This window comes from Pagrus pagrus, assembly GCF_965226575.1.
Source record: "Pagrus pagrus genome assembly, chromosome: 3".
NCBI classification, from domain to species: Eukaryota; Metazoa; Chordata; class Actinopteri; order Spariformes; family Sparidae; genus Pagrus; species Pagrus pagrus.
In genome coordinates, this window is record NC_140187.1 from 23,932,287 (window position 1) to 23,960,199 (window position 27,913).

Sequence of the window (27,913 nt, forward strand, 5' to 3'; positions counted from 1 at the left end):
AACATACATAATATTAGGGAAGCCCTAAAGGGCCATGCATGCATACATTTTATTTCCTTGGTTTTCCCGTGATAACGAGTTAATTTCATTTGTTTTCTCGAGATCTTGAGTTATTATCTCGAAATAACAACTGCTGTTTTCCCGAGATAACGGGATAATTTTCTCGAGATCTTGAGAAAACAAAACCATAGTGTAGTATATTAAATCATTGCAGGACAACATCATTCAGTGTAGCAATGTCAGAGGAGCAGGAGCATATCGATCACCGCGTCACATATCTATTCAATCAAGGCCTGACACAGGCTGAAATAGCATTATGCCTTGCTATTACAGATAATATACACATTAGTGTGCGTAATCTAAAAAGACCATTAGCAAGGCTTCAGCTACATCGGCGGCGCAATCTAAGTGAGCCTGATGTCATCATTAACTACATAGCTGGCCAGCTATAATGACAAGATCTCAAATTAATTATATCGTTATCTTGGGAAAACAAAGTTTCGTTATCTCGAGATCTCAAGAAAATTATCCCGTTATCTCGAGAAAACGGCAGTTGTTATTTTGAGATAATAACTCGAGATCTCGAGAAAACAAATGAAATTAACTCGTTATCACTGGAAAACGGAGGAAATAAAATGTATGAATGCATGGCCCTTTAGGGCTTCCGTATAATATAACAACGTAACATAACATAACATAACATAACATAACATGATAATAACATAGCACAACATACACAATATAACTTAACATAATATGCATAATATGTAACATAACAATGTAACATAACATAACATGATAATAACATAACATAACAACATACATAACACAACATAACATAACATGATAATAACATACATAATATAATATAACATAACACAACAACACAACATAGCATAACATGATAATAACATAACATACATAACATAATATAACATATAATAACATAGCACAACATAACATAGACATGACATAACAACATAAGATAACAACAATAACAGAGGACATCTTAACCTCTATGCAATGTAAAATCATAGAATGACTTCATAACCAGCTAGCAGCTCCATGTAGCCTGAGTGTCTGTCTAAATGGAGAGGGAGCAATTACTGTTCTTGTCACAGACACCTCATTTCACCTGAGATCTAACCTGGCACTGCAGGAGAGCATTATTTTCCATCAAAGCTGCTCCTGTAGGCTATGGTTTTTATCTGTCTTCTGAACTGGCTCCCTTGTTCTTTTTTATTTTTTTTAAACATTTTTTTTTTTAATTTCCAGATATTTTCTGTCTTTTCAATATAATGGCACACAATATTGACTAGAGAGAGGGAGGAACAAATAGCCAGCCCTCTGTAGATCTCCAAACATTCAAAACGCTTTAATGGGCCATGCTGATGTGATCAACCAATGACAAGAACGGCGGGGAAACACTACAGAGAGAGCGCCACTGGCAGCATGAATAGAGGCAGGCAACGTGCAGCAGGCAGGGAGGAGGGAGGTCCGAGGCCCGGGTAGGCTACGGGAAAACGAGGTAGAGGCGGAGCCTCTCTCCGAGCGTGTGTGCATGCATGTGTGTGTGTGCGCGTTTCCTCGCTTACCCCTCCTCCTTTTCAACCACCCCACCCCCACCTCTCCCCCCACCCCCCACCTCCTCTCCCTCCCCTCCCTCCCTCCCTCCCTGCCTCGGCTGCCCGCCCCTGAGTCTGGAGAGCAGCAGCAGCAGCAGCAGCAGTGGAGCTTCACTGCCTCTCCTCGCCTCACAGTGCGGGAATATACCAGCGGAGAGCAGAATGGATACGGAAGGGAGCCAGAGCAGCCTGTCCTCCGGCACGGACAACTCCCCCCACGACCCCTGGTAACAGCCTCAGCCCGGCCGCCTGCCTTTTGCTCGCCTTCTCGGCCCGGTTTGAGTTCACCTTGGACTTTAGTTGAGTTCAGTGCGGGAGCGGAGCCGCGCCGAGACAAAAGACAAGCACGCTGTGTGTGTATGTGTGTGTGTGTCTGTATGTGTGGGATGGATCCACTCAGCAGAGGAGACACAGACGCGCCGCTGCTTTCCGCCTGTTTTTCTCTCCCCCTCCTCTCTCCCCCTCTTGTTTGTTTATTTATCTCGCTTTTCCTCCAGAAGGCCACATCGCAACTTCTCCTCCATCATCTGGAAAATCCTCTCCTTTTTTTTTTTCTCCCCTTCCTCTAGGGGATTATAACGGCCCGACTGGCCGATTGGTGACTTCGCAACATGGCCGATGCTTTTCTCCTTACTTTATTGATGCTATATTACACATGATTCTCCTCTCATTTACCCCCCCCTCCCTCCCCACCTCCTCCCCGATGTTATTCTGTGTGACTTACGGCTTGTATTTCTTCTCATTCAGCAAAATGTTCATCGGGGGTCTGAGTTGGCAGACAACACAAGGTGAGCTGTCCCGCACGCTACTTTAATAAGTCTGAATGAAAGCCTCCTGTTTCCCTCTCCGGCTCCATAATATATGCCATATTACCCGCGAGGCTTCCTGAAGTTTAAGGGGGGGAACACCGTAAATAGTTCAACCAAAAGCCTCCTATTCAATAAGGATCAGCTCTTAGGATTTAGACTTGCCGAGGCGCAGGGAGATTAACACGGGAAACGCGTGCACGTTCAACGACTTTGTCTGCCTCTGTGCGCACAGAAGGGCATTTAAAGCAAAAGTCATCGATTATCGAGCGTTGTAGCACAAGTTGGGCTCGCGTCGATGCCCGCGCTCGTGTGTGCGTGTGTTGTTTTCCTTATTGTCGCGCTCCGATGAATCCATTCATTTATTTTAAGAGCGCAGGCTGGTGCGTGAATACAGTTTGTTCTTGTTGCGACGGCCCGTGTTATTATCCCGCCGCCGCCGCCGCTGCCTCTGCTGCTGTGTCAAAACAGCAATCGTCACCAAGTGTAGCTTTGTTTGTGGTCCGCAGGGCCTAATGGGCCATTATGCTGAATGGCCAGATAGCCCCCGCGTACAATCTCTGGAGGACTGGAGGGACACAAACACAACGTGGTCCGCCCCGACCCCCATTGTCTCTCTCCAGCCACTGCCAGCAGCACATCACCTCCTCACCTACCTACCTACCTACCAACCGGGGCCTTGTAGGGAAAGTCACCCCTGCTTTGATATGTGTTTAACCACTGTTTCCCCTCCCCATTGCTGTCTCCCCGCAGAGGGCTTGAAGGAGTACTTCTGTAAATTTGGCGAGGTGAAGGAGTGTATGGTGATGCGGGATCCCGTTACCAAGCGGTCGAGGTAAGAAGGAGGCGTGTGCGCTCCGCCGTCCTATCACTGGATGCCTCACGCTCTGCCATGCTTTTTTCCATGAGACTTGTTTTTAAGGTGAAGTGAGTTTGCGTTTTGATTTTTTTTTTTTTTTTTTTTAATTACAACTTGTGTATGTTCTCGTCTCTTTTTCAGGGGGTTTGGGTTTGTAACATACGCAGAACAAGCCGGCGTGGAGAAGGTTTTGGCGCAAAACAGACACGAGTTGGACTCCAAAACGGTGAGTAGAGGAGCCGGACCCTGCCACTGACTTGTCTTGAGTAACTTTTCTCATTCTGTGTCGCATGTTTTTCCCCCCTTCAGTGCTTTTTTTTTTTTTTTTTTTTTTTGCCTCCAACCGTATGGCTTGTAAGGTTGGGGAGTGTTGCCCCCCTCCTCCGTCCTCCTCCTCCTCCTCCTCCTCTCTGCTCATTTCCCCCTCCAAATCCCGGTTCAGGGCGCCAACATGAAAGCGTTCTTTCTTGGTCTTCATTGCCATGGTTACCTGGGGACCTGAATGGGGTAGGAGCCCCTGCAAAAGCCCTCAAAGGGTTTATGCAGAGGGCTCGCAAGTTTGCTCTTCATAGAAAATAACTGCACCCTTTCTCTAATGGCAGCAGAGGAGCGGGGAGGAAAAGAAAGTTTGAGGGGAGGAAACAGTTGTGGCAGTGGTTCCCAAACTGGTGTCAGGGGGGGAAGCCTGTGAGGTCCAAAATGAGTCTGAATTTAAATATTGATGCTGTGGTTTGTTTTTACAACTACTGCGATCAGGGGCTTTCTCTGTGATTTCCCCTCCTACACTGCCGACACATGAAATTTCAAATGTGGGTAATTGGGACAAATCAGTCACCAAATAGAGGCCAGAGCTCACGTTATGCTCGCGTTCAGCTGCATGGGCTCCCTGCGGCTCGGCCGTTTAGTGGGATTCAAGGCTGCTGAGTCAGATTTAAATATCTATGAAGGTGTGAATGTCGCTGTCTTGGTCATGTAGATCGGCCGTAGAGATGGGCGACCGACTGGGTGTGTCTTCGTCAGTTGCTGGCATTTCCTAACCACACACATACATACATAGGCCTCCACACACACACACACACACACCCACACACCCACACAATAGGATCATTTGAGAGTGAAAATCGGTGGCACAGAAAGGCAGCCGAGCCCAGGGGTGGAGAAAGGTAGAGTTGGTTAGTTGTTGGAGCAAGCCTGTTGCCATGGGGGACGCGGGCCACAGGAGACAGTCCTGTAACTTGCACAGCCTGATGGGATTTATGTCTCCATAACAACTTCTCGGCTATTTTGCATTAACTTAAGACACCAGGCTCGGTTGGGTAGCAGAGCCCTAACACACACAGATAATGTTACGTCATGACAGACCTTTACACTTGGTTTGTGCGTCTTCTGTTGCAGCTTTAAAGATTTGGATCTTTCTGCACAGTTGCTTAATTTTTATTACAAAATAAGTACTGCTGTTGGTAATCTGTCAAGTTTTTTCAGTTAGCTTGAATGTGAGTTCTTAGAAAACTGTAAAGTGTTACTTGGTGAGTCATATTACCTATTAAAACTAGGTACAGCCAGAGCCTTTGAGAGCCAGACCATGTGTGTGTGCATGTGTGTGTGTGATGTGAACATTAGTTTGGAGGCAGAAGCCTTTGGAAGCTCAGCCTGGCAGGCCACTGGTGGTGGGGTTAGGCGTTGCCCTATTATAAACCAAAATACAGCACAAGGCTAAACAATAATAATTATAATGCCCCACTCAAATGCAGCTTTGGTTGCTCAGGTTGTTGTGGCAGCAGTCTGCAGGGGAAGCGCGCCGTGGTGCCATTTATCCAACCAGGCGGTTTAAACACGGGTATGGTTGCCATTTTGTCGTTCCATTTTGGAAACAGGAGCCCGAGATTGTTTTTTCCGTCTGCGTGCATTTGCAGACCTCTCAGGTTTGTGAGGGCTGTGTCGTTAAAGACAGCAGCAACTTTGACTGTGTTCCACGACGATACGTAAAATACCACTGGCGCAAAATGAGCGAGTGTTGTGCAGCAGCAAAACGGCTCATTTGGAGATCCAACCACTGTATTAGGCAACACAGTTTCCCATTTTGCGGGTTGTAAATAATTATAAAATCGAAGGTAGCTTTAAGCCAACCATGGGTCAAATTCCACAGTGTTGGACTGAATATTTGTAATAACTAGCAGAGGTGCAATCATTAGTGGATCAGTCAGTAGAAAGAAAAATGACTCGCTGTTTGTTTTGTTGATACAAAAATGTCAAACATTAGCTGTTGCCGCTTCTTAAATGTGAGGATTTGCTGCTTTGCTTTGTCATTTATGATAATAAATCTTTTCTTTGGGTTTTGGACTGTTGGTTGGACAAAAGAAGTCATCTGAAGACATTTTATACTAAACAATGCCTCGATTTATTGTGCTAGTAAACGGTTAGTTGCAGCCCTAAATTCTAGCGAAGCATTACGGTAGCAACCTCTGTCCAACATTTCCTAACACCTTTGAATTATTTCTGCTATTTATTTATTCTTCTGTGTTCTCACACCTGGCCTCTCCTCCACTCCCTCTCTCCACATTTAGAGGAGAATAACTATTGTTTGATCAGCATGTGAGATGTGAGAAAGACATTCCTCCTTCTGGAATGAGGAAGAATATTCAACACTCTGATTTTTTCCCCCCGTTTTATGCTGAGCCTTTGGTTTGTGACGCGATACAAGACCTGAAGCAGGAAGACGAGGAAGGTGAATGAAAGGGATGTGAGAGAGCAGCAGGGTGCTGGGTGAGGTCACACATGGTGAGAAGTGAACTGCATTTGGTGGTGCAAGGTCCACACTGCTGGTTACATGTGGTATTAAACATTTACAGTTCTGTCATGTTCTGTATTGTTTCATCCAGCCTTAGAGAGCAAAAAGCCACCGACTGAATACTGTCAGTACCTGTGTGGCTGTAAATGTAAATGCAACAAATGAGAGAGTTGTCTGTTGCTTTTAGAGGGAGCTCTGTTGAGGTTGTTGTTTTGGTTGGAGGTTAGATTTCCTGTCGGGCCGAGTTTGGCCTGAGGGCAGTGGCGTGCTGTTGTGTTTCCCTGGACAGAGAAGAAGGGCACAACTGGTATTTGTTTTCTCTGAGAGATCCTTTACTGGAACCAGTTACGGGAAGAAGAAGAAGAGATGAGGCCAGATATTCTCCAAAACCGCCTGTTATTCGCTCAGATTCGTGCAGGGTGATATCAGCTTTCAGATGAGACAAAGGGTTCATTTGTGTAGAGTGTGACATCAGATTTGTCAACACAAATTTGCGTCACAGAAACAGGTGAATAAGGTGATTATTGTGTATTTTTCTGGTCTGATGAGAAATAAACTTTAGCAATATTCAGAGTGCATCAGTGAGTGCTTAGGATTTATGCATTCAGGGGTGATGTGTAATGTTTTTAAGGGTCGTATCCCAAAATGACCCCCAAAAGTGTAACACAACAAATATCATTGCTTTTAAGGGGCACTATGTTGTTTTTGAGAAGAAATTCAAACTCAGAACTGAAATGTTTACGATATTATTGAGGCAATAATAGAAACTCTGTATTAAACTGAATAAACGAGGTGTTCACAGCGGAAAATAAGGTCCCCAGAACACCATTTGAAGCTAGAAAGGTGGCAGGGTCCGCCAGATATAAACAAAGTGAAACAGTATGAAATTGTGTTGTCCTTCAAGGTCAGTTTGATTATTACACTTTATTCAGTAATGAAAACAAAGACAGTTTGTTTATGTAGTTTGTTCGGGAATAAAAGAAAATCAGTCAATGTAGATCTTTCTCTTCTGATTAAAATGTCTTCCCTAAAACTACAGAGTGCACCTTTAAAAGATAAAGATGGAGGGAATGGCAAAAGTGAAAAATATACAGAAGATTCTTATTATCTTTTTGTTTTTTACACAAAGTAAACAGGTATGCCCTTTGCAAGTCTGTTTTAGTAGGTGGTAATTGCACGGCTGCCTGTGATTGTGCAGTCGTAGTCATCAGCAAGGTGCTAATGTAGCTGCTCTCTAACAACACATGTCAGCGGCAGCCTCTGTGGACCACTGGCACCACAGTCTGCCGTGCCCACTGGTCTAACTAACACCTGGTAAATGGAGAGTGGAGATGCTAGCACTGTAGCTCCTCGCTCATGACTGGAGATTAGCTGTTAATGCTGACGTGGACAAAACTGGAGAGAGGGGGGGTGTGGAGAAGGTGGAGGAGAGAGAGAGAGAGGGAGGCCCAGCTCCCGTGCTGTAATTAGTATAGATCTGAAAAGCAACTAATCGGATTGAAGGAAACAAACTGGATTGGGCTTCCGAGGTCCATGCGCTGAGGCCTCAGATCCGGGGATAAAGCCTGGACCTGCTCTGAAGGTGGATCCAGGGTTCTCTCCACATGCTACATGTGCACAACCCCACCCCGCTACCACTACCACCACACACACCCGCCCTGGCGAAGCGCCCTCGCAGGGTAACAGGGATAGGGGTGGGGTTGGGTTGGGGGGTTGGGGGGGGTCCTCATTAGTGAGCTTCGTTAACTAATTACTGTGCCATTGTTCAGCTGTGCAGATTGACCCTGCTGGCCTGAGCCCAAACCAAGTCTCTCCCTCTCACTCTGTGCATGCATTGACATGCCAGCTCCTTTTGTCTCCTCTTCTGTTTATAGCTTTTTGTTTAGCTTATATTGATTATATTGGCATAATGGGGCAGCCTGTGGTGCCTTTTTATCAGCGTGGGTGTTTGCCATTTTGTTGCAAGGATGTCTTGGCAGGTTGGCCAAAATGTGTCAGCTTTAATGTCTATATGCATGACGGGGATACACTTGTTGGATGAGGTGGATTAGGGTGAATATTTCATGTTTTCCTGCCTGTATATGTGTGTCACTTTGTATACATGTGTTGGTGTTTATGTTTGATGGTGCTCGTGAGTATATGTGCCTGTGGGGGTAGCACGGGAGCCCCAGTTCCTCTACGGGCCCATCTGTTTTGTACTCTTTGTCCTGTTAATTAATGAAATCAGAGGGGCTGCCTGCTGGGACGGCCCCGCTGCACTGCTACACTGGACAGGCCCACTTTCTCATGGGCTGCCTCTGTTTTCCAAATGAATGCCTTCTCTTTCTCCCTGTGCTTTCTCATTTTCACACTCCCTTTCCTCTCACCCCTCCATCTATTGATCTGACGTTCTATTTTTTTTTTTATTTTTGTTTTCCAGTTTGTAACACTGGTGGAAGCGCTGGGCCACGTGAGGTGACTATTGGTCGTAGATTAGTCTAGTCTTCAAAGCTGAACCACCTAAATCATATCGTAGGCTCTGCCGTCACTATGCTACATAGATATTGAGCGGAGGTTGGATGTCATGAAGCAGGATGTTAGTCAGACCATTTCACGAACACTCAGTCATAACTCTTCTGTGTCAGTCTGGGAAGAGCAACTTTTTGTCCTCCCTGAGACGTAGCATTTCCAGCACTGTTCGAGGCTGCTGATTGGGACTGCTATATTGCAGAGCCGCTTCTTAATGTCAAGCCTCCGAAGAGTTATTTCTGAGTGTTGCAAACGGTGACCTGGCTAAGTCATTTTACTTTTTGCTTTGTGGCCTATCTGTCTTCCTCGAGGCTAATCCGCCAGTCTGATAGATGCTTTAGTTTTTCATTTATTACAGCCTTCCTCTGAGTACAGCCAGATGTAGAAATTACATGTTAGATATATTCTGTTATTTCGCTGAAGTGGAATGATTTTTTAACAGCATGGCATGAATGTAGCCGTAGTAGCACTACTACAGATATTGCATTAGGCCTAACCTAGTCTAGTTGGTAACCTTCTGTATTTTAGGCTGTTTTTTCAGAGCTCTCGATCATCTGAAAGCTATGAAATAATTGGTGTTATGACAATATGTGAAATATGGGCGGGAAAATGATGATATATACCAACTTGTATATTTGTAACCCGACTTTTCTCTACTGTCTACCGGTGGGGCTGGGCAATATGACCAAAATCATGATATAGGTCATTTCATATGCAGATAATGATACATATCACGATAAAGCACATTTTCTGTTAATTCGATGAATAAATAGTCGGATTTATATAGTTTACAAATCGACTACACAGAAAAAAATTACTTCTTATTACACTTTAAAGGGGCACTATATAGTTTTGACGATGAAATTCAAACTCAGAATTTGAGGTCAGTTTGTTTATTCAGTTTATTCAAACATGGAAACAAAGAGGGTTTGTTTAGGCACAGAAAAAAATCAGCAAATGAATGAATTTTTCTCTTCTGATTAAAATTCCTTCCCCAAAACTACATAATGCACCTTTAAATTATATAACTGACCAATAAAAGGGGATTACTCTTTTATTTTGAAGCTAGAATTAAATTCGATTAAGTATGAAACAAAATACAAAATAAAAATGTAAGAAATAAAAATAAAAACCAGTCAAAGTACTGTTTTCTGGTCCGTTTTGGAAGTAGCTCCTCTTTTAGGTACAAGCTGCTTGTTTTATCTTTGCTGGTAAGATTCCTGGTTGGAACGATCCTGTTCTGTGTCAGGTTTCTCTTTCGTGTTGCCTTCATGCAAATTTCCTGCCCGCACCCGTGCTGTGCGGAAGAGCGCAGAGAATCGTCCAAATGAATCAAAAATGCAATAAAGATTGTGATAAGCGACACAATATAAACGATAGAGCACAGTGTTTTGTATAGTCACACGATATATATCGTCATATCGCACAGCCCAGGTATCCTTCACTGTAAACTCTCCAATTACACTGACGTTTAACACGATTGTAGGATCAAGACGATGACACAGCAAGATTCGTCAGGTGCTTAATTTACTGAATGAGCCAAAAAAACGAAGCGTCCAGTTAATAAACAGTATTTCAATTGAACTTCACATTTTCTGATAGCCCACACTGGATTTTTTAAAAAATGCCAGTGTTTCCAGCCGAGCCGTACAAAGACTGATTTTCAAAATCACCACATGCTGTTTAATAAATGAAAGGGCTGTTGGACATTAGTGTTTTTCAGCGTGTACTGATTGTTTTTGAGAATATTTCACCAACCACCTCACATTCTGTACACACTGGACGTGACTGCAGCCTCGTGTCAGATGTGAGGACTGGTTTCTGACTGCTGTCATTGTCAACTCCTGGTCTGTGTCTCTGCCACATAATGGCCTCGGGGCAGCACCTGCCCTCTAGTCTTGACTAAAGCAGTTAAAGGCAGGTGGGCCGACCTGAACACGAGAGGCCGTTTACCTCTCAGCACTTTCAGTTAGGAGGAAACAGTGGACACGTTGCCTGAATTTTCCACCACTTCACACCAGATTTTGTAAAGTCTTCAGAAAAATGTATGAAAAAAAACGTTCACATTATAATATGTTGTGATTCACAGGGCTGCACATGTCAAGTGCAATATCCAAACCGCAGAAGCAGCGTTTTTTTTTTGATAAATGTAAAATGTGTGAAAAAAACAGCATTATAATGAAGTGCCGTAGAGCTGCAGAGATGCCCTGACCCACTAAATGTTCTCCAGATGTAGGAAAACGTGTTTGTTTGTTACAGACCTCAACAAACACACATCATCATAATAGATTCTTTTCAATGACAGTGAAAATGGGGATGCAAAAATGATCATTCCCACTGAATCCTATCGTAAAAATAATCGCATTATGATTTTATTTCCCCTCGTGACTATCTACATTACTGCCTGTGGTAGTAGTCTTCTATTGTGGGTCTGTCATTGTGTTCTGCTTCAGAGGTCACTGCAGCTCTCCTTTTTATTACGTTTCTCCGCTTGTTGTATTTTTCTCATTAAATACATGGACAACAGGAATACAGGAGTGTTTCAGTAGTACAGATTCGCTAGTACTGCAAAGATTTAAACAGTGAGACATGCAGTATGTTGAAATGACTACAGCATTTGTGTCTTTTGCTCTCCTCAGCTGGTACAGTGTTGGTAACCCCACAGTATAAAGCCACATATCTGTAATGTAACATTAAGCACAGATCCGGTAAGAAATGCGGTGTTGTCATTGTTTGTGAGCGCGCTCTGTTGGCGCACTGCTGTTGCCGATAGTCGCCGGTGGCTTCGCGTGTCCTTGTCACCTTTGTCTTTTGTGCTCAGACCAGCTGGAGGTGACATGGCTCTCCTCGTCTTTGTGTCCCACTTCAAGGTGCAAAGTCCTTCTGCAATCCCTTCCAAGGACGCTGCAGCTGCATCTTAGTTACACAGCGCTGTGCTCTCGAAGCAGTGTTAAATCGGAGGTTCTTAAAGGTCCTCGTGGGATATTTCTGTCTGTAGATTTGTCATCAGAAGCAGGGCATTATCACAGGAAAGAGATGAAAGGATTGCTTGAATATTGGATGAACACCCTGCCCTGTATTGTGTGTATTATTCACATGATAAGTGCTTATTCCTGGCCATTTGATAGGCTCCTTTTAGTAGCCAATATCAATTCAATACCTCTGATAGCGGCCGTGTGAGACACAAGGGGTTTCGCTTCACACATCCAATTACTAGAACAAAGATGGAAGTCTAAGACCATAATACACCACAAGGTCCTGTGACCTAAAATCATCTCTCTCGTTGGCTTGAGTGAGAATAACACAAGATTCCTCGCAAATTTAAAATGCCAGGCCAGGCTTTGCATATTTAGCATTATTAAAGGCCAGCTCATTCAAAACTCATTTGCTTCTAATTTTATCTGTAACCTTGACCACTGCTGAGACATTCCACTTGGGAGAAATATGGATGCAGTCAAATCTGGCTAATCCAAAATGGAGGTTGTCTGGATTTGTGAGATTTAAAAAAAACATATATCCATCTGAAATGTATTCAGAATATTAAATGCTCATTTTGGATTCCAGACTGTCCTGCTCCGTCTAGTTCTGTAGCTAAGATGCATTTAGTTGTGTCAGTCTGTAAATGTACATATTCACGTCTCACTGTGTATTTTGTTCCCTGCCGCCTGTTTGTTTGGCTGGTGTGTTTGGATTTTTTGGGGCTTGCATAAACAAGGGTCTACTATACATACGCGCAGATTAGCATACGCTCTATTTTTGGACTTGCAGGCCTTCAGATTGGTTCAGACTTAGAGGCTCTGTGTTGTAACTTATTCTAGTTGGTTAACAGTGTGATAATTCATTGGCGCCCAGAGTGAAATTCAGTTTACACAAGCACAGGATCAGCTGCTGAACTACGTATCCGGACATGGTAGAGATTTGGTGTCTTTGCTCAAAGAAACTTACGCTGGGGGAGGGGAGGGGATTTTAAAGGTGGGTGTTCTGTGCAAGAAGAGGTCTACCTCCCGGTCCAGGAAGAGACGGATCCATAACCTGAACCCTAAAGTGCTATTTGTTACTATGCAACATATCAATTATGAAATATTTCCTTCCATAATTTGATGCATGCATTTCCAATTTGGCACCTTCGTTAAAGCCCAGTTTGTGATAAAGGGAAGGGTTACCACATCCATACTTTCCCACATTTTGCGCTTGATTTAAGGGGCTCAATGTAAAATTCTGCCTACTGAAGCCTGTGGACTATTTGTTTAAGTTGTTTGATGCTGCTGGACTTCTTTGTGAAGGACTCGGGTTGGATTTTTAATAATTTAAGTCGTTTTTCTTATTGTTCGTCTTTTGTTCTGCCTTGTCTCAGTGCCTCTCTCCACCCCGCTAACAGAGAGCAACAGTAGCTAATGTTATTTTAAAAATGGAGTCCGCTAACATCAACTTCAACAACACAGACGTTCCACAGAGCCTCTTTAAGGCTAGGAGGGGGAAAAGTATTATTTTTGGTTGGGTCTGAGTCTCCACACAATGAGAAGCAAACCAAGCTTCAACAAAAGCTCACTTCTAATAGAATCTTGAAATATCTGTAATAAAGTCGCGCCGGCCTATCACGATTTGCACAGTTCATCACAACTGCAATCAAATCCACAGTAGGATGTCTTTAAATGTGTACCTCATTTCCAGAAGAGAAATGTTTTTCCTCTACTGTTAACACTTCAAAACTCATCTCAACTCGTCTCTCCCCTACAGATCGACCCAAAGGTGGCGTTCCCCCGCCGGGCTCAGCCTAAGGTGAGTGCACCCTGAAGGGGTTAACAGCAGGGAGGAGTAGTGATGATGTCATCTGTCGCCTCTCATCGCTCAGCCCTGGTTGGCTGGGATTAGAGTCAGGCAATGACCAAAGAGGAGCGGCAATCCACTTGTCCATCTTGACACCGTGACCCCGTTCCCTGACCCCACCCAACCCCCCAACCCATCAGCAGCCAGCATCTTACACATGCACGCACACGCTCATTTATGTCCTGGCACACACATGAATGCCTATGCACAGTAGTCACCTGTATGCATGCACACACCTCCGAGGCCTAAATGTAGCAAACTTTCAGCCGAAGGGAAATCGGTTGAATGCTCAGAAGAGCTTTCAGAAAAGCTCTGAGATTAGATAAACACCAACAAACACAAGTCTCTTATCAACTGGCATCTACCCCCTGCCTAATGTGATTAGTGGTAAACGATGCCTTCTTCTTGTGCTGTGTTTCTAGCTGGTGACCAGGACAAAGAAGATCTTTGTCGGAGGACTGTCAGTCAATACCACCATTGAAGATGTGAAGCATTACTTCGACCAGTTTGGAAAGGTAAACTATACACAAATCTGGCATCTGTTTGTGTCCATCGGACCCTGTGATAAGCTCCTGTCTGTCAGATTCTCTAGTGCAGTGGTTCCCAATCTTTTGTGTCAGACCAACAGCCTGGTCAGATAAACTTAACCCTTCACCACCAGCCGCCCACAATCACTATACATATTTGTTCACATTGAATTGAGTTTAAACAGGATGTCATTTAACTAATAATGTTATAAAATCGGATATGATAGTGCATCTTACAACAATATATACAGTAATACAATATATATTTTGTTAAGTTTACATTTGTAATAGTGCGACTCTTGGAGTGGCAGAAGCTAGCAGACAAGATAATTACTTTTTGAAGTTTTATTTGAAGCTTCAACAGTGTGTTATCCATTAGCTGACTATTTAAAAAGTATATGAATAACTTTTTAACTATTTCAACTGTTCATCAATTACTATTAGCTATTTCAGTAGTTTATCCATTGCTATTAGCTGTTTCAGTTGGTCTTTTGGCTAACAATCACACAGTTCTTTAATTATTAGCTATTTCAACAATTTGTCCATTAGCTAACGTTACAACTGTTAAGTGCCTACTTTTAGCTAACTGTTTATTAGCTACACATTTGAACCATTTGGCCTGCTATTAACTATTTTAATCGTTTGGCGATAAGCTAACGGTTTCAACTGTTAAGTCATTACTTTTAGCAAACTATTTCAACTGTGTATCCATTACTCTTGGCTATGTCATTTAGCCTATCTACTAGTTAACTATTTCAACTGGTTATCTATAACTCTAGGCTATCTATGTTATTCATTACTTTTACCTAGTGTGCACTATTTCAGCCATTTTACTTTTAGCTAAGTCAACCAAATATCCATTAAATTTCAGCTAACTATTTAACCATTAACCACTACTTTAAGCTATCTATTTCAACATCTGTGTCCATTGCTATTAGCTATTTCAGTAATTTGTTATTAACTAAGTAGTCTATTTCAGTTTTATTGATAACTTTATAGCTATTCATCTATTAATTTAAGCTACTGTCAACTGTTTCACTTTGCTCCTCTACACTCTTGCTAGTTTTCACACACTCAGTGGCAACTTTTGGTGTTCAGGTGTTAAAGCCGACTCAATATGTGGACATATATTTTAAATCAAATCAAGATTTCTATTTTATCAAATTACTTGAGCTACTGCGCAATCTTTCCACTTACCCCCCAGCAACTGCAGAAGTACCCCCCGGGGTACAATTACCTCTGGATGGGAACCACTGCTCTAATGGACTCTGTGCCTTTGATAGATTATATTAATCTACTGGCCCTATCCCTTTGACATCTTTCAGCTTCAGCTTGTTTTTTCGCCTCTTGTTTTACTCCTTTCCCCATTTCATTTCACTTGAGGCACGACAAAATGTTCAGAAAGCGCTAAAAATTTCAGAAAAGAAGTTGTGAGAAGTGAGAGGAAGAACTAGAGGAAAGGAAAAGAAGATGCTGTGTGGTCACTGACGGCCCGCTCTGCCAGCCACAGTGTTAGTTTGTTAGTTTATCCCTTTTGTTAGCTGTTTTGCTCTTTTTCCAATCGCATCTTAGTGTTTTTGGCCTGCTACATTTGTCCTGCTCTGCTCCTTTGAATGAAATTTGGTGAAAGGCAAACACATGCTGTGGAGACAGATGAGTGGCTGGGGAGAGGGAGGACAAAAAAAAAAAAAAAAAAAACAGCGAGAGGAGGGGAGGAGGAGAGGGAGATGGCGGGGGACTGAAAGGGAAGAAGCAACCCCCCATGGAGAGAGAGGGAGGGGAACTCGGAAGGGTTGAAGGGCAGAGAAAAAGAGGAATGTTGAGATAGTGAGGAGGAAAAGTGACTGTGAAAGGGAAAAACAGCAATCTGATGGGCCATAAATGTATCAAAGAATCCACCATGCGTGAAATGTTTGGTTACTTTTTAGCTAACTACCACTTTGGGGGGTTTGGGAGTGTGTTTGAGTCGAGTTCAGGCTCCTCAGTATTAACTAATCAAATGCAACAGCTGCTCCTGTAACAGCCCCCCCCTCCTCCACCTTACCCAAAATCAGTACCTCAGACACCAACTCCCCTCCCATCCCACATACACACACCCTGCTCCAGTCCCTCTCAGCTTGTTGCCGTGGTGACCTGCTTTCGCCCATTGTCCCGCTGTAATCCAGTGTTTTTTTGTTTCCTTTAAAAAAAAAAAATGTGTAAGAAGTGTGCATTTGCATGAATGGAAAGAGGGGTGTGCGTATATGTGAGTGTGTGTGTGCGCGCATGAAAGTGTGACATCGCTGCGGAGGGAGGCGAGCTTGCATACATTTGCGCTGTAAGACTCACAGCCAGTGATCCAGTTGTCACAAACATTAAGTGTGTGTTTCTGGTGTTGGTGATCAGGAAAGAGTCTGAAAATGAACATGGCTTCAGGATGTCGGCCTAATGGGTTGGAAGAAATTAACAGCACGAACCTCCTTCTGCCTGATGTCTGGCTGCGTTTCCTCTCAGTTGGCCTCTGACTCATGTTTGGGCTATTAACATATCTTAGGTGCTGCTAGTTCAAATTTAAAATGACGCCTTCTAATTCTGGTGCCCGGATCCCGGTGGATTACGTGTGTGACCACCGCACAGTTCGGCTCGTTGTAAGGTGCATGTTGTGACATGTGTCACGCTTCCTCCTGACTGTGCTTCATAAAATGGCAGCTCTGTGCCGAATCAGTTCTCCCTGGTGATCACAGACACTCATATCTAAGACAACACTCCCTCCGCAGGATGAGGGAATATTTGGACTGTTTGGACACGTGAGACCAAAGCTGTATCAAGGATAGCGCCAATCCCACAGTGCATTCCTGCTGAGCGGGAGGTATTTCTTGTTTATTATCTGAGCCTGGTTACAAGGTGCAGGTTAGGATGGAGTAGGACTCAGTGTCCTGTTTATTTTCATACTGTGGCACCGCCTCGCATAGGAAAACACAGAATGCACTATGCATTTTCTGCAACTCTTTGATACATGCTGTTGTTTGTTTTTTTGGCGCCCGCCTCTGAAAGCACACCTATACAAACTTCATTAGAGCCGACTGAAATGGAGGCTCAGTTGACACGTCAGGTGTTTTGGAGCAAAGCGAGGAGTCAAAGGCAGATGTTAATGTGCGGTTTAACAAATCTGAGCTCCTAGTGCTTAAATGTCCCCGGGCCTATAAGACCACAGCAGCCATGTTTGTGTGAGCCTGAATCCTGGAGGTGGAGGTCTTGTAATCCCCCTCAACCTGAGCTGAGAGAACCTCCCTTCTTTTTTTTTTGTCGAGCAGGGAAATGTGTTGCATTTAGGTAATTTGATAATTGGAATTTCAGGCGTTTCTGTCATACAGTCAATTATGTTTAATCCACGTGAAATCCCTGTTTTCACGCTTTTTATCCCTCTCTCGCTGCGCTGCGCACTTAAAACTACCTTACATGAAGAACTACCACCTAAACCCCTCCTCCTTTAAACTCCTCTGGAATCAAAAGAGAGAGCAGGCCCGAGCAGAGGAAGGAGTGGATAAGATGAAAAATGCAGCATGGACAGGGCAGACGGGAAAAGTTGGGACTCCACTCACCCATGTGAGCTGGCGATTAGGAGGCTTGACTGAACACTTTGTCTGCTGGCCTGTTTAGAGAGAGATGGCCGGAGAGAGAGGAGAGAATGAAAGAGGGAGATGTGAGGAGACAGAAGGGGGAAAAAATGTGAATGCCACCTTTCATAATCTGGCAAATAGTGTAATGGACTTGTCAGCAAACGCTTGTTCTTCAGACAATAGCTGCACGCTTCACTAAAAACTGGATATTTTCGACGCTGCGCGCGGGGAAAAAAAAAGCTGCACATGATCTCAGGCGACCCTTGTTTTGGCGAATGTCAGAAACTTCATGAGAAAATGACCTTAACTTTTCTCCACTCTCTGCATGCGTGCGGACTGGTTAACAACTGAGCCGCTGCTAAGCCAATCTCAGACCCCCACAGCTATCCAATCAGATTGTCTTACAGCACCCTGGGCAGTGGACATCGGAGATCGTCTTCTTATTGGTTTTGGCAAGGGCAAGGGGCTGGTGTGCGACCACAGCATAAGCTCACACACGTGACAGAATACTTCTCAAGTCAGCACACCATTGTGTTCCAGCGGAGGACAATTAGATGAACCATATTAGCAGAGAATGTTATCTCCTTCCTGGCTTCAAATCTGGCTTCAGAGCAGCTCCCCGGCCTGGTAATGCTAACCACCGGTCATCCCTTCCAGAATAGACGTCGCTAATGCTAACAGGAGGGCTAGCTGTGCGTGTAACTCTACTCTTATGATAACATGTTGGCTTGCAGCTGTCTACTTACTGTCCTGTTCCCTGGCTCTCTCTGCTGTGTCATTGAGTTTGGACGACCGGAAGGGTGGAAGGCAGGCATGAGGGGAGAGGAGAGGAGGTGGGAGGAGGAGGAGGAGGAGGAGGAGGAGGGGGGTGTAAAAACTGAATGAAGGACAGAAAGGGGAGGGGGTGCTCTGTGTGTGTGTGAGCTATATGTTGATAAGGATGAGAGCTGAAAGGGTCAGCGAGGTGGTGGAAGCAACCTTGATCCTATCTTTATTCATCATTTGGGAGGGAAAATCTGAAAATGTGCCACTTTCAGAGGCACAGGCGCGATCTCAATCAGAGCAGAAGACGCTCTGGAGGTGTTTTTCATCTGAGGTAAAGGTTAGAAATCGGATGGCCTCGTCATCCAGAGGCCTCCGCCACTCAGGTTACACTGGTTTGAGTTTCAGTGCTCGGTGCCTCATGAAAATAGCCATGTGGTCATAATCCACATGTGTCGCCATGTGATGAAGGAAGGCCGCGTCGCAGGTTGTGTGTGAATGCTGCCACCGTGGTGGTTTTTGCAGGTAAAGGACAGAAAACACAGAATTTCCACAGTGATCCCAGGCCTCGGCTGCCCTCTCCTCATGCCGTCAGAGCTCCAGCCGAAGCTGCTAACTTTCCTGCCAGTGAAGGACAAGTGAGAGAGGGAGGGAGGGAGGATAGAGGGTGAAAAGGGGGAGGAGGAGGAGGAGGAGGAGGAGGAGGAGGAATATGAATAGGGCAGTGGAGTGAGTGCAAAAAGGAAAGTTGGAAAAAAAAGGAGAATAAAAGGAGAGCGTGTTGACAAAGACCCCAGTTCACTTTGTTCTACCCTCTCTGCTCTGAAACGTTGGTTGACAGAATTTCTATCCTCCGTCAAAACTTTGTTTCTCTATCACCCCCATTATTCGTCACTGTTTCCCTTTCTCTCCTCTTCTGTCACATGCTAACTCTCCCTCTCTCTTTTTCTCCCGTCTCTCCATTCTATTCATTGAAATTAGTCGAGGAGGGGTGTGTGTGGGGGGGGCAAGTTCTTCTAATTGAAATTCTTTACAGGGTCTCCATGGGAATAGTAAACTTTGTGGAGAGGGGAAAGAAAGACAGCGAGGGTGAACGAATGAAAGGGGAAAGAAAAGAGAGCGAGAGAGAGCAGTTTGTGAGAACTCGGGAGAAAGACAGACAGAGCAAAGAATGGGAAAGAATTTCCTCCAGCGCCTCGCGAACGGGAAGCGTTCACTCCTTTTTCACCTTGATAGATTGCATTTCATTTTATTTTTACACAGCGTCCACCCCCTCCCTCCCTCCCTCTCCCTCCCTCCCTCTCTGCCTTCCCCATCACTCTCTTCCTTTCTCCCCCTCTCATGCTTTTCTTTTTCTTTTCTCCTTCGTCACCTGTCACCCCTCCCTCCCTCTCTCCCCTCCGCCCTCTCCATCTGTTTTCCCCTCTTACTCCAGTGCTAAAGAGGGACAATGGCACCCCATGCTGTGTAATGATGTGTGTGTGTGTATGTCCAAGCTCATCCACTCTTTGCTTTGTTCTCGCAGGTCGACGATGCCATGCTAATGTTCGACAAAACAACCAACAGACACAGAGGTACGTAGCCAGACTCATGATTCGCACACGCATGTCATGTTAACGTGTGCCGACATATACCTACAGACACGTTCTCATAAGTGTAAGGGGGGATATCACACTCTTTTGTCTCTCCGCCGCTCCCTCTATCATCTATCTCTGTCCTCTCTCAGCTCGTTAGAAGTGCAGCGCCCGCTGAGGGTCGCGATACGGGGTCAGGTGGTTACAGGCCAGGGTGTAACTTAATGAGACAAGTGAGAGAAGAGGGAGAGGGAGAGGAGGAGGGCGGAGAGGGAGAGATTGGATGTGATAATTGGTGGTAGAAGACAGTAAATCTGGGCGCAGCTTTCGCTGAACCACACCCCAGAGCTGCTGCTCCTGGATGCCAACAGCTGATTGACAGGCGGGCCTGACGTAGGCAGCTCCTTGTGTTAGAAATGGCCGGCGATGGTCGTATTATAGCCACTCATAGGTGACCTGTTTTTAAAAAGTTTCTGGGATGTTGAATCAGGAAAATGTTTTTTGAAAATATACTCTTTGAAGAGAACTGTTGAAATGGAAAATTCTGTGTTTTTACAACCTTTTTTTAATATATAACTGACGAGAGCTTCATGTCTTTGTGACAGAGCGGTAGCGCAGAATGTAACTAGAATGGCACTCGGCAGAGCGAATACCTCGAATGCGAATAAAGGCCGAGGGCCAACAGTGCCCTTTATTCACTTCAGATTGTACTCTCTTAAAGATACCAGCCACCTAAATACGGCTGATTTATTGTCATTCAGATCCATGCATTATAATCTGACAAATTAACCAAAATGTTGAAAAACTCTCGCAATATTAAGGAAAGTGAGAAGTAATCCGGGTCTGCATCAAAAGTGAGCGGGGTCTCTTCTGGGCTGAGACCTATTCTCTGTCCAGTTTTCGTGGAAATCCGTCCAGTAGTTTTTGTGTGATCCTGCTGACAAACCAACCAACAAACAATCGGACACGGTGAAAACATAACCTCCTCGGGGGAGGGACAAACAGGGATGTCAAGTGTTGGAAAAAGAGTGTGTCTGTGTGTCTTCCAGGTTTTGGCTTTGTTACCTTTGAGAATGAAGACGTGGTGGAAAAAGTGTGCGAGATCCACTTCCATGAGATCAACAACAAAATGGTACGCGTGTCACACTAACAGAACTAAAACTCCTTTAAAGAATTACATCTCCAATGTATGTTTGGTTTATGTCACAAAGTTATTTTTTACTGAGCTTGTTAATGAACACTGGCCTCCTGTATCTTAGGTCGAGTGTAAGAAAGCCCAGCCCAAGGAGGTGATGACGCCGACAGGCTCAGCCAGAGGCCGCTCCAGAGTGATGCCTTACGGGATGGACGCCTTCATGCTGGGAATCGGCATGCTGGGTAAGATCCAGAATCAAATATATACACTTAACCAGAAACATGTGTGAATACGGTGTATGTACATATACACATGCCTAATCTAGCAGCCACTGAGGGGTCTCTTTAAAGGTTTACTCCATAAGCAGTGGGTGTTGTGCTTTAGAGCAGAAGCTTAACACAACATAAACACTGAGTGTAATGACAGTTTTATCAGATATGTTTTAGGTTAAGTGTGATAACTTTGAGGGCATTTTCACATGAAGAAGAATATTCTACATCTAACAATATTTCTCAATATCAGAAAACTTTGTTGGATATTTGAATGTTACATCCAGAAACTGAATATCCGTCACCAGCTCCACCTTTAGATCTCATTTAATCTCAGTCTAGTGCAGTTTAGTGCTCTTTATCTTTTTCTGCGATATAAAACTAAACACCCCCCATGTGAACTGTGTCTTCCACGGGTCCTTGCATGTAATATTTCTTGACTTTAAAATATTAAAGATAAAATAATCCTGTTGCCTCGAACTAAAGCTGGTGTCTTAATTTGGTTGATATTATTCTCTGAGCTGATTCTCACATGCAAACCTCCAGTGAATGAGGCTCTGATGTATCATAAATTTAGAGGTCACAGACTGAAGGGCGATACAGTTTTACACACTGGAGTAAAATCTCTCATTGAGAAAACAAACTGAGAGCGGCATGTGCCATTTATGGTCGTTTGGCTCCCTCTACTGGACATTTGAGTTTTACAGTATCGGTCGTCGGTTGCTCATTAGGCCTGGTTTAGTTGTAATTACTCGATGATGACCCAGACCCTTAAAGAAATACAGAACAAAATGTATTTATTGTGTAGAACGTAAACGCCCAAACAATCATCCATAATATGTGTTGAAACAGTTTAAGTTGTGGTGCAGATTAATCAACACTTCTCTAAATGTGCTACTCAAGTATATTTTATTTGAACCTTTTTAGAGTCAGGGCTGCAGACCAGACAAGCACCTGTCTGTTTGGCTCTCAGGCAGTAACAATGACGATGGTGTTTTTGTTGTACTGACTGTTCAGGCCTAAGTGTTGTGCAGGACGCTTGTGCCCAGCTCATCACAGAGTGACAAATACGACTAGTAATGACGTTGACATGAAGTGCTGCTGCCTCTGTAGTCGGACAGTTCCTGATATGCTGGAAATATGACAAGATGTGACCTCACATATTTTGAATACTTTGCATACTGGCTGCACCAGAGCAGATGGAAATATTTGAGTGGAGACTGGTTAGATAAGAACCTTTCCAGCAGGCAAACAATTAGAAAAATACTCAACACAATTTACCAGAGTGACAACTTTAAATTGCTTCTTTTGTCCAACCAACAGTTCAAAATGGCAAATGTGTGACTTTCTTGCATTAAAAAGACTGTAGTGATGAATTCATTAGCAGAATAGTTGGCAACTAACTTTCTTTTGATCGACTTATTGATTAATCAACATACTTTGAACTATTTAGGTTTTAGTTTGACATATTCATGTCTTCACATCTTTATTCAGCCAAGTTAACTGAACTGATTATTCTCTCTTTCTAACAGGCTACCCGGGCTTCCAGACTACTACCTACACCAGCCGCAGTTACTCCGGCATTGCTCCTGGTTACACTTACCAGTTCCCAGGTAAGCCCATGTACATCTCGGCGTTAGAGGGGTGAGAAGAACGGTTAGAGGGTGCAGTCTGTAGCATGTAGATGATGTACAAATGAAATGTATACAAACTACAAGAGCACATGCACACATATTCACACTTATTCTTAATTTGAGCAGAGTGGCTGCTTGTAGAGTTAAGACTGTGTTTCTAAAATGTCTTTGCAAAACCTCGTCCCTCTCTAAAATATCTCCTCACGTCTTGTCTTTTATTTGCCCGCGTTCCCTTTATATTCTTCTGTGTTTATTTATCTTCTTATGTAACCCCCTTTCATTTGCCCGTACCGCCCCTCCTTTTCCTTTTTGCTCTGACCTTCCTGTCTGTCCCCACAGTAGATTTTTTAACTTCCACGCTAGCCTTCTGCCGTGGCTAAATGTCTGTATATGTGGCTTTGTGGCGTGGCCGGTGGATGGTGACTGTACTTACAAAGCGCTCTCTCTTGACCTTCTCTGTTTCTAGAATTCCATTTAGAGAGGACCCCCCTCCTGACATCATCCCACCCCCCTGAGCTGGCAGGTCAGTGGCTCCTCACCTAGAGAACAAATATTAACTGTTCAGCAGCAGTGAGTGAAACTGCTGGCAAGAAAGCGCATTTCACTAAATGTAACCTGACTATTCCTTTGATGAGAATAGTCAGGTAGTTTACCGGAACAAGGGACCGTTTTACTGTGGTGGTAAAATGGGGGAAAAAATGACAACGAGCCCTGTATCTTCAAGTCAAATGTTGCTGTGAAAATGCATCTTTAGAGAGCGTGTGATCCTGGAGTCCTCCTGAACAGCGCTAAAACTGCTAGCAATGTTTTGTCTTGGAGATATTCGCAAAGCAACTGAGAGAACTTGGTGAAAATGAAAGAAAAATGCAGTTAAACAAACAATTAAGCAGGTTTTTACTGACTTCCCTCTAAATTCTCTCAGAGTTAGTGTTAAAAATGCTTTGTGAATTACTCTTGGACCAAAAATGTAGTGTAGAAATGTCAGACCTAAAGCTAAGGACTAATACTCTCCTTATTTTAAAGAGTTTCTCCCAGCTCCCTACTTAGGAGCTATTTTTAGCCTCAGGATGTTTAGTGAATACATCTCCAAGCAGCTCCTGCAGCTCTTTCTACGCTGCCATCTAGTGGCGCTGAGTTGTACTTGCATCTTTACTTGGAGACGTCATCCTCCACATTTTTACCATGAGCAATATTTTAGTCTAAATTCAGATTTTATTGGATGTTATAACACTGAGACAGTTGGTTTGGGATTTTGCGCCTTCCACCAGTTGGATTTAGATCGGATGGCAGGTGTCTGAGCAGATGTCAGGTCAGCTGACACTGAGCGGTGGATTGTTACTTATGATCTGATATGAGAGCGATCCACAATAACACCATGTTTGTAACCCTCAGCCATTCCCCTGACTGCATATGGACCAATGGCAGCAGCCGCAGCAGCAGCAGTAGTTAGAGGTACGTGTGCGTGTGAGAACAGGACCGCGTGTTCATAATTGTATGCTTGCCCGAGGTAGAATGTGTGAACAATGTCCTGCGTGGACAAATAAAGGAATATTTTTAGACGTGTGTGTGTGTGTGTTAGTGTGTGTGTGTGAAGCCTGCGAGTGTTGAAGCCTGACTCGTCTCCTCTCCTGTCTCACAGGCTCCACCCCTTCACGCACAGCTGGTTTCCTGGGAACCAGCAGCCCAGGACCAATGGCTGACCTGTATGCTGCAGCCAATCAGGACTCAGGAGTCAGCAGCTACATCAGCGCCGCTAGCCCCGCCCCTAGCACAGGGTTCGGCCACGGTCTAGGGGTAGGTCACACACGCACATACTTGAGTACATGCATGGATGCACATATTATCCACAGAGCTAACAGAGAGTGTGTCCTCTCTCGTGTCCTCAGGGTCCTCTGATTGCTACTGCGTTCACTAATGGCTACCACTGAGACAGCTCAGGTCACTGAAGACGGGAGGGCTTCTCCTCTGCTGACGAGCCAATCGAAATGCTGGCTGCCCACTGATGGCACAAACCTGATTGGCCGGCCACAGGCTCTACCGGGCTCTCCTGGCTCCCTGTGGCTCCACCCACCGACTGAATATCTTTTTAAATCCTGAACTCTGTTTTGCTGTACTAATCTCACTTCAAACATAACGTCCCCGTCTTCTCCTTTTTTGTCCTCATGTAGTCTAATAACTAGGTCCCCCTCCCTCCATCCGTTATCCTTTATTTCTCTTTTGAAGCTGAGACAAGAAAACTGCGAAAAACAAAAAAAAAATCTCTGAGGAAACACGTGTCATCTTTGACAAAGACACAGGACTATTTTGAGTTTTTTTTATTATTATTAATTTTATTTTATTTCAATGTGATATGTCGTTTCATCATGAAATCCTTCAAAGCTGTTACTGATGTGAACAGAGAGAGAAAAAGCCGTGCGAGATGGGTCTTTGTCCGAAAAACCATTTTTAACTAAGGAAGAACAAACACAACAAAGTCCGTTTTTTAACTCGAGCATCACGGAAACACGAAAAAAAGCTAAAATGTATATTTTGGTAGTCTTTAAAAACAAAACCTTTGTAATATTGTTATTAATATTGACATAATAATGATAATCTGTAAGGTATTTTATTCTGTAATTGGTTTTAAAGCAATGTTTTTATGTCTTCCTGTAAGATATTGTACATAATCGTTGGGGTGTGGGGGGGGTGGAGGGGTTACTGAACCGGCTGGCATGTCATTGGTTGGTTTGGAAAGGGTTAACAGCAATTTGACTGGATGTCATCTACTACTATGTGTGGTCATCTCACTACTTTGATCAGTATGCATATGGTATATGTGTACGTTGCTGGCCAGTCCGCTCCGGCGACGCTTCAGCGCAGAGCTGTCGTCGATAGCTGTCGAGAAATAAAACTTCCGGGAGTCCGTCTGGCGTACTCGTTCAGTTTAACAGTTTTGTTACGAAGTCGTCACTTTGCTTCTTGAAAAAGCAACTTTGACTCTACGATTTTAACACCACAATGAACCAGATTTCTTGCATCTTCATGAAAACCAGGTCAGATTTGAGACGATGGACTACGGAAGAATCACAACCTTAAACAGGAGAAATCAGGGGTTCGCGGGGTCGGGGGTTGACTTGACTTCCTCTTTTTTGAAAATATTATATATATTTTTTTGCGCGATTCACTTCTTAATGTTTTTTTTTTTTGTTTTGTTTTGTTTATTGTTTTCTTTTTTAAAAAGTTCTTTTATGCGGTGTTCTCCACCGTGAAAACAAAATGAAGGACATTCTCAGAGAAGCAATTGTAGAAAACATCACAATCATGTTCTGTCCTCTTATCACTATTGAAGGTGCATGTGATTGCGTCTGAGTGTGTGTGAGTGAGTGTTTGTACGCATACATCAAGGTGTAATATGGAACTACTTTCGGCAAACGAAGGAGCATTTCGATTGCCTGTGTTTTTGGTACTGAAAAAAAAAAAAAAAAACGATCGCCCTGTTCTATTTTGGCTCATCTGCTCCTCCACCCTGCCTCCCTCCCATTTCATATTTAGGTTGGATAAATTCGGGCTCCTCTGGAACCGACATATTATTGTTTATATACAGTTGCTGCTCCGTGTAGTGGTGAACAGAGGGGGTTTGGGCAGGGAACCAGAAATGGAACAGGGTCTCGCTCCCAGTCGGCTCTGATACAGGACCTCAGTACAGACGACACCGGCTGGCAGGAAAAGTCAAAAAGCTGGAACAAATTCAACGTTCGCAGAAACAAGAAGCCTGTTTGTTCAGCCTTCTTGCTGCAGCCTGTTTGATGTTAAGCACAGCAGAAAACTTCCTGACCCAGCTGGTAGCTCCTCTGTCGGACCGCCTGGGACACGACATAAAACTACTGCTGGACACCAACACTGTAACTTTTTAACTTACAATAAAGCAATAAGTTATTTTTTACCTTACAAATGAAAATAGTACTATTATTGGTAATAGCAGACGACGTGTGGATAATTCTGCGGCATTAAGACTTATTTTCAGAAAAAAAAAAAGAAACTATATTTTTCTGTTTTGAGATCTTGTTCCCCTTGTATATTTGATTTTACTGATGTCTTTTATTGTGTTGATGTAAGGAAAAGGGCCAATGCTTTGGATGGAGCTTGTAGCTCTACATGAGCTCAGTTAAAGTTAAGATTTGGGCTGTCCCCCGCCAAGCTTTACAGCAATGCTTTTCTTTTTTTCCTTGTTTTATTTTTCTGATAATTTCAATTTTAAAATCCTAATAAATTATTCTAAAGCATTCTGTTGTGATTGTTTTTCTTTATTTCACATGTTGACAGTCAGTGCAGGCACGCTGATGTCACACCAGTTGACCAGCATCAGCCTGAGGTGCAGAGCCCTTTTAACTTTTTTACTCATGCAAATACTTTATCAAATGGATTCCAACTTCAACTGGCCTAGGAGATTTGAACATGTCTCAATTTGGCAAAAAAAGAGTGGAAGTATCAAAAAGACGGCCCGCCCCAAGCAGATTACAATATTATATATAACAATATACAATTGCAGCAATGTAGCAACACGCAGCGCACATATGGTGGTTTTTATGCAAAGTTGTGAAGCAAAAATTTGACTTTATCTTTGAACTGAACTATTCTGACCTCAGCACTGCCTTCCCAATGCAGGTGGAGCTTAAGGCAGTGACAATTTGAATGCAAAAGTGGATCATATTACATGTATCTTTGAATTCACAGAGTTAAAACTACTCCCTGATCAGCTGCACTTGAGCAAAAATATCTCAAGTATGGTAGAAAAGTGTTAATGATTTGTGCAGCTTGCCATTCAATGTGCTGCTGTTTGTGTGTGGTCTGAGCCCACCAACACAGATGATTGGTCAAAAAACAACACATAAATAGACTAGACCAGTCTTCACCAGGGTTATTTTTCTTTTAACACAATGTTGCCACCAGAGCAATTTTGAGGGATGCAATAATCACATGAAAACTCTTTAACATAGAGGCTTTAAACACAAAAGAAACTT

General features: G+C 43.7%; 1 protein-coding gene across 1 annotated transcript; it reads left to right on the forward strand.

Annotated features, from left to right (window-relative positions):
• Positions 1-1,699: 1,699 nt before the first annotated feature.
• On the forward strand, positions 1,700-27,175 carry LOC311255190 (RNA-binding protein Musashi homolog 1-like). Its single transcript, XM_084349464.1, has 14 exons — positions 1,700-1,852; positions 2,373-2,413; positions 3,185-3,266; positions 3,432-3,516; positions 13,324-13,365; positions 13,836-13,928; positions 19,827-19,875; positions 20,925-21,007; positions 21,135-21,252; positions 22,812-22,892; positions 23,380-23,436; positions 24,306-24,365; positions 24,553-24,707; positions 24,800-27,175. Exons 1-14 carry the CDS (start codon positions 1,788-1,790, stop codon positions 24,839-24,841), a joined length of 1,053 nt encoding a protein of 350 aa, XP_084205590.1. The 5' UTR covers positions 1,700-1,787; the 3' UTR covers positions 24,842-27,175.
• Positions 27,176-27,913: the final 738 nt, after the last annotated feature.

Excerpts from the sequence above, each read along its gene's own strand:
- LOC311255190 (XM_084349464.1), top strand. The coding sequence starts at position 1,788 with ATGGATACGGAAGGGAGCCAGAGCAGCCTGTCCTCCGGCACGGACAAC. Across the intron at positions 23,437-24,305 it reads CCACCCCCCTGAGCTGGCAG|CCATTCCCCTGACTGCATAT; the intron begins GTCAGTGGCTCC and ends TGTAACCCTCAG. Across the intron at positions 24,708-24,799 it reads GGTTCGGCCACGGTCTAGGG|GGTCCTCTGATTGCTACTGC; the intron begins GTAGGTCACACA and ends TCGTGTCCTCAG.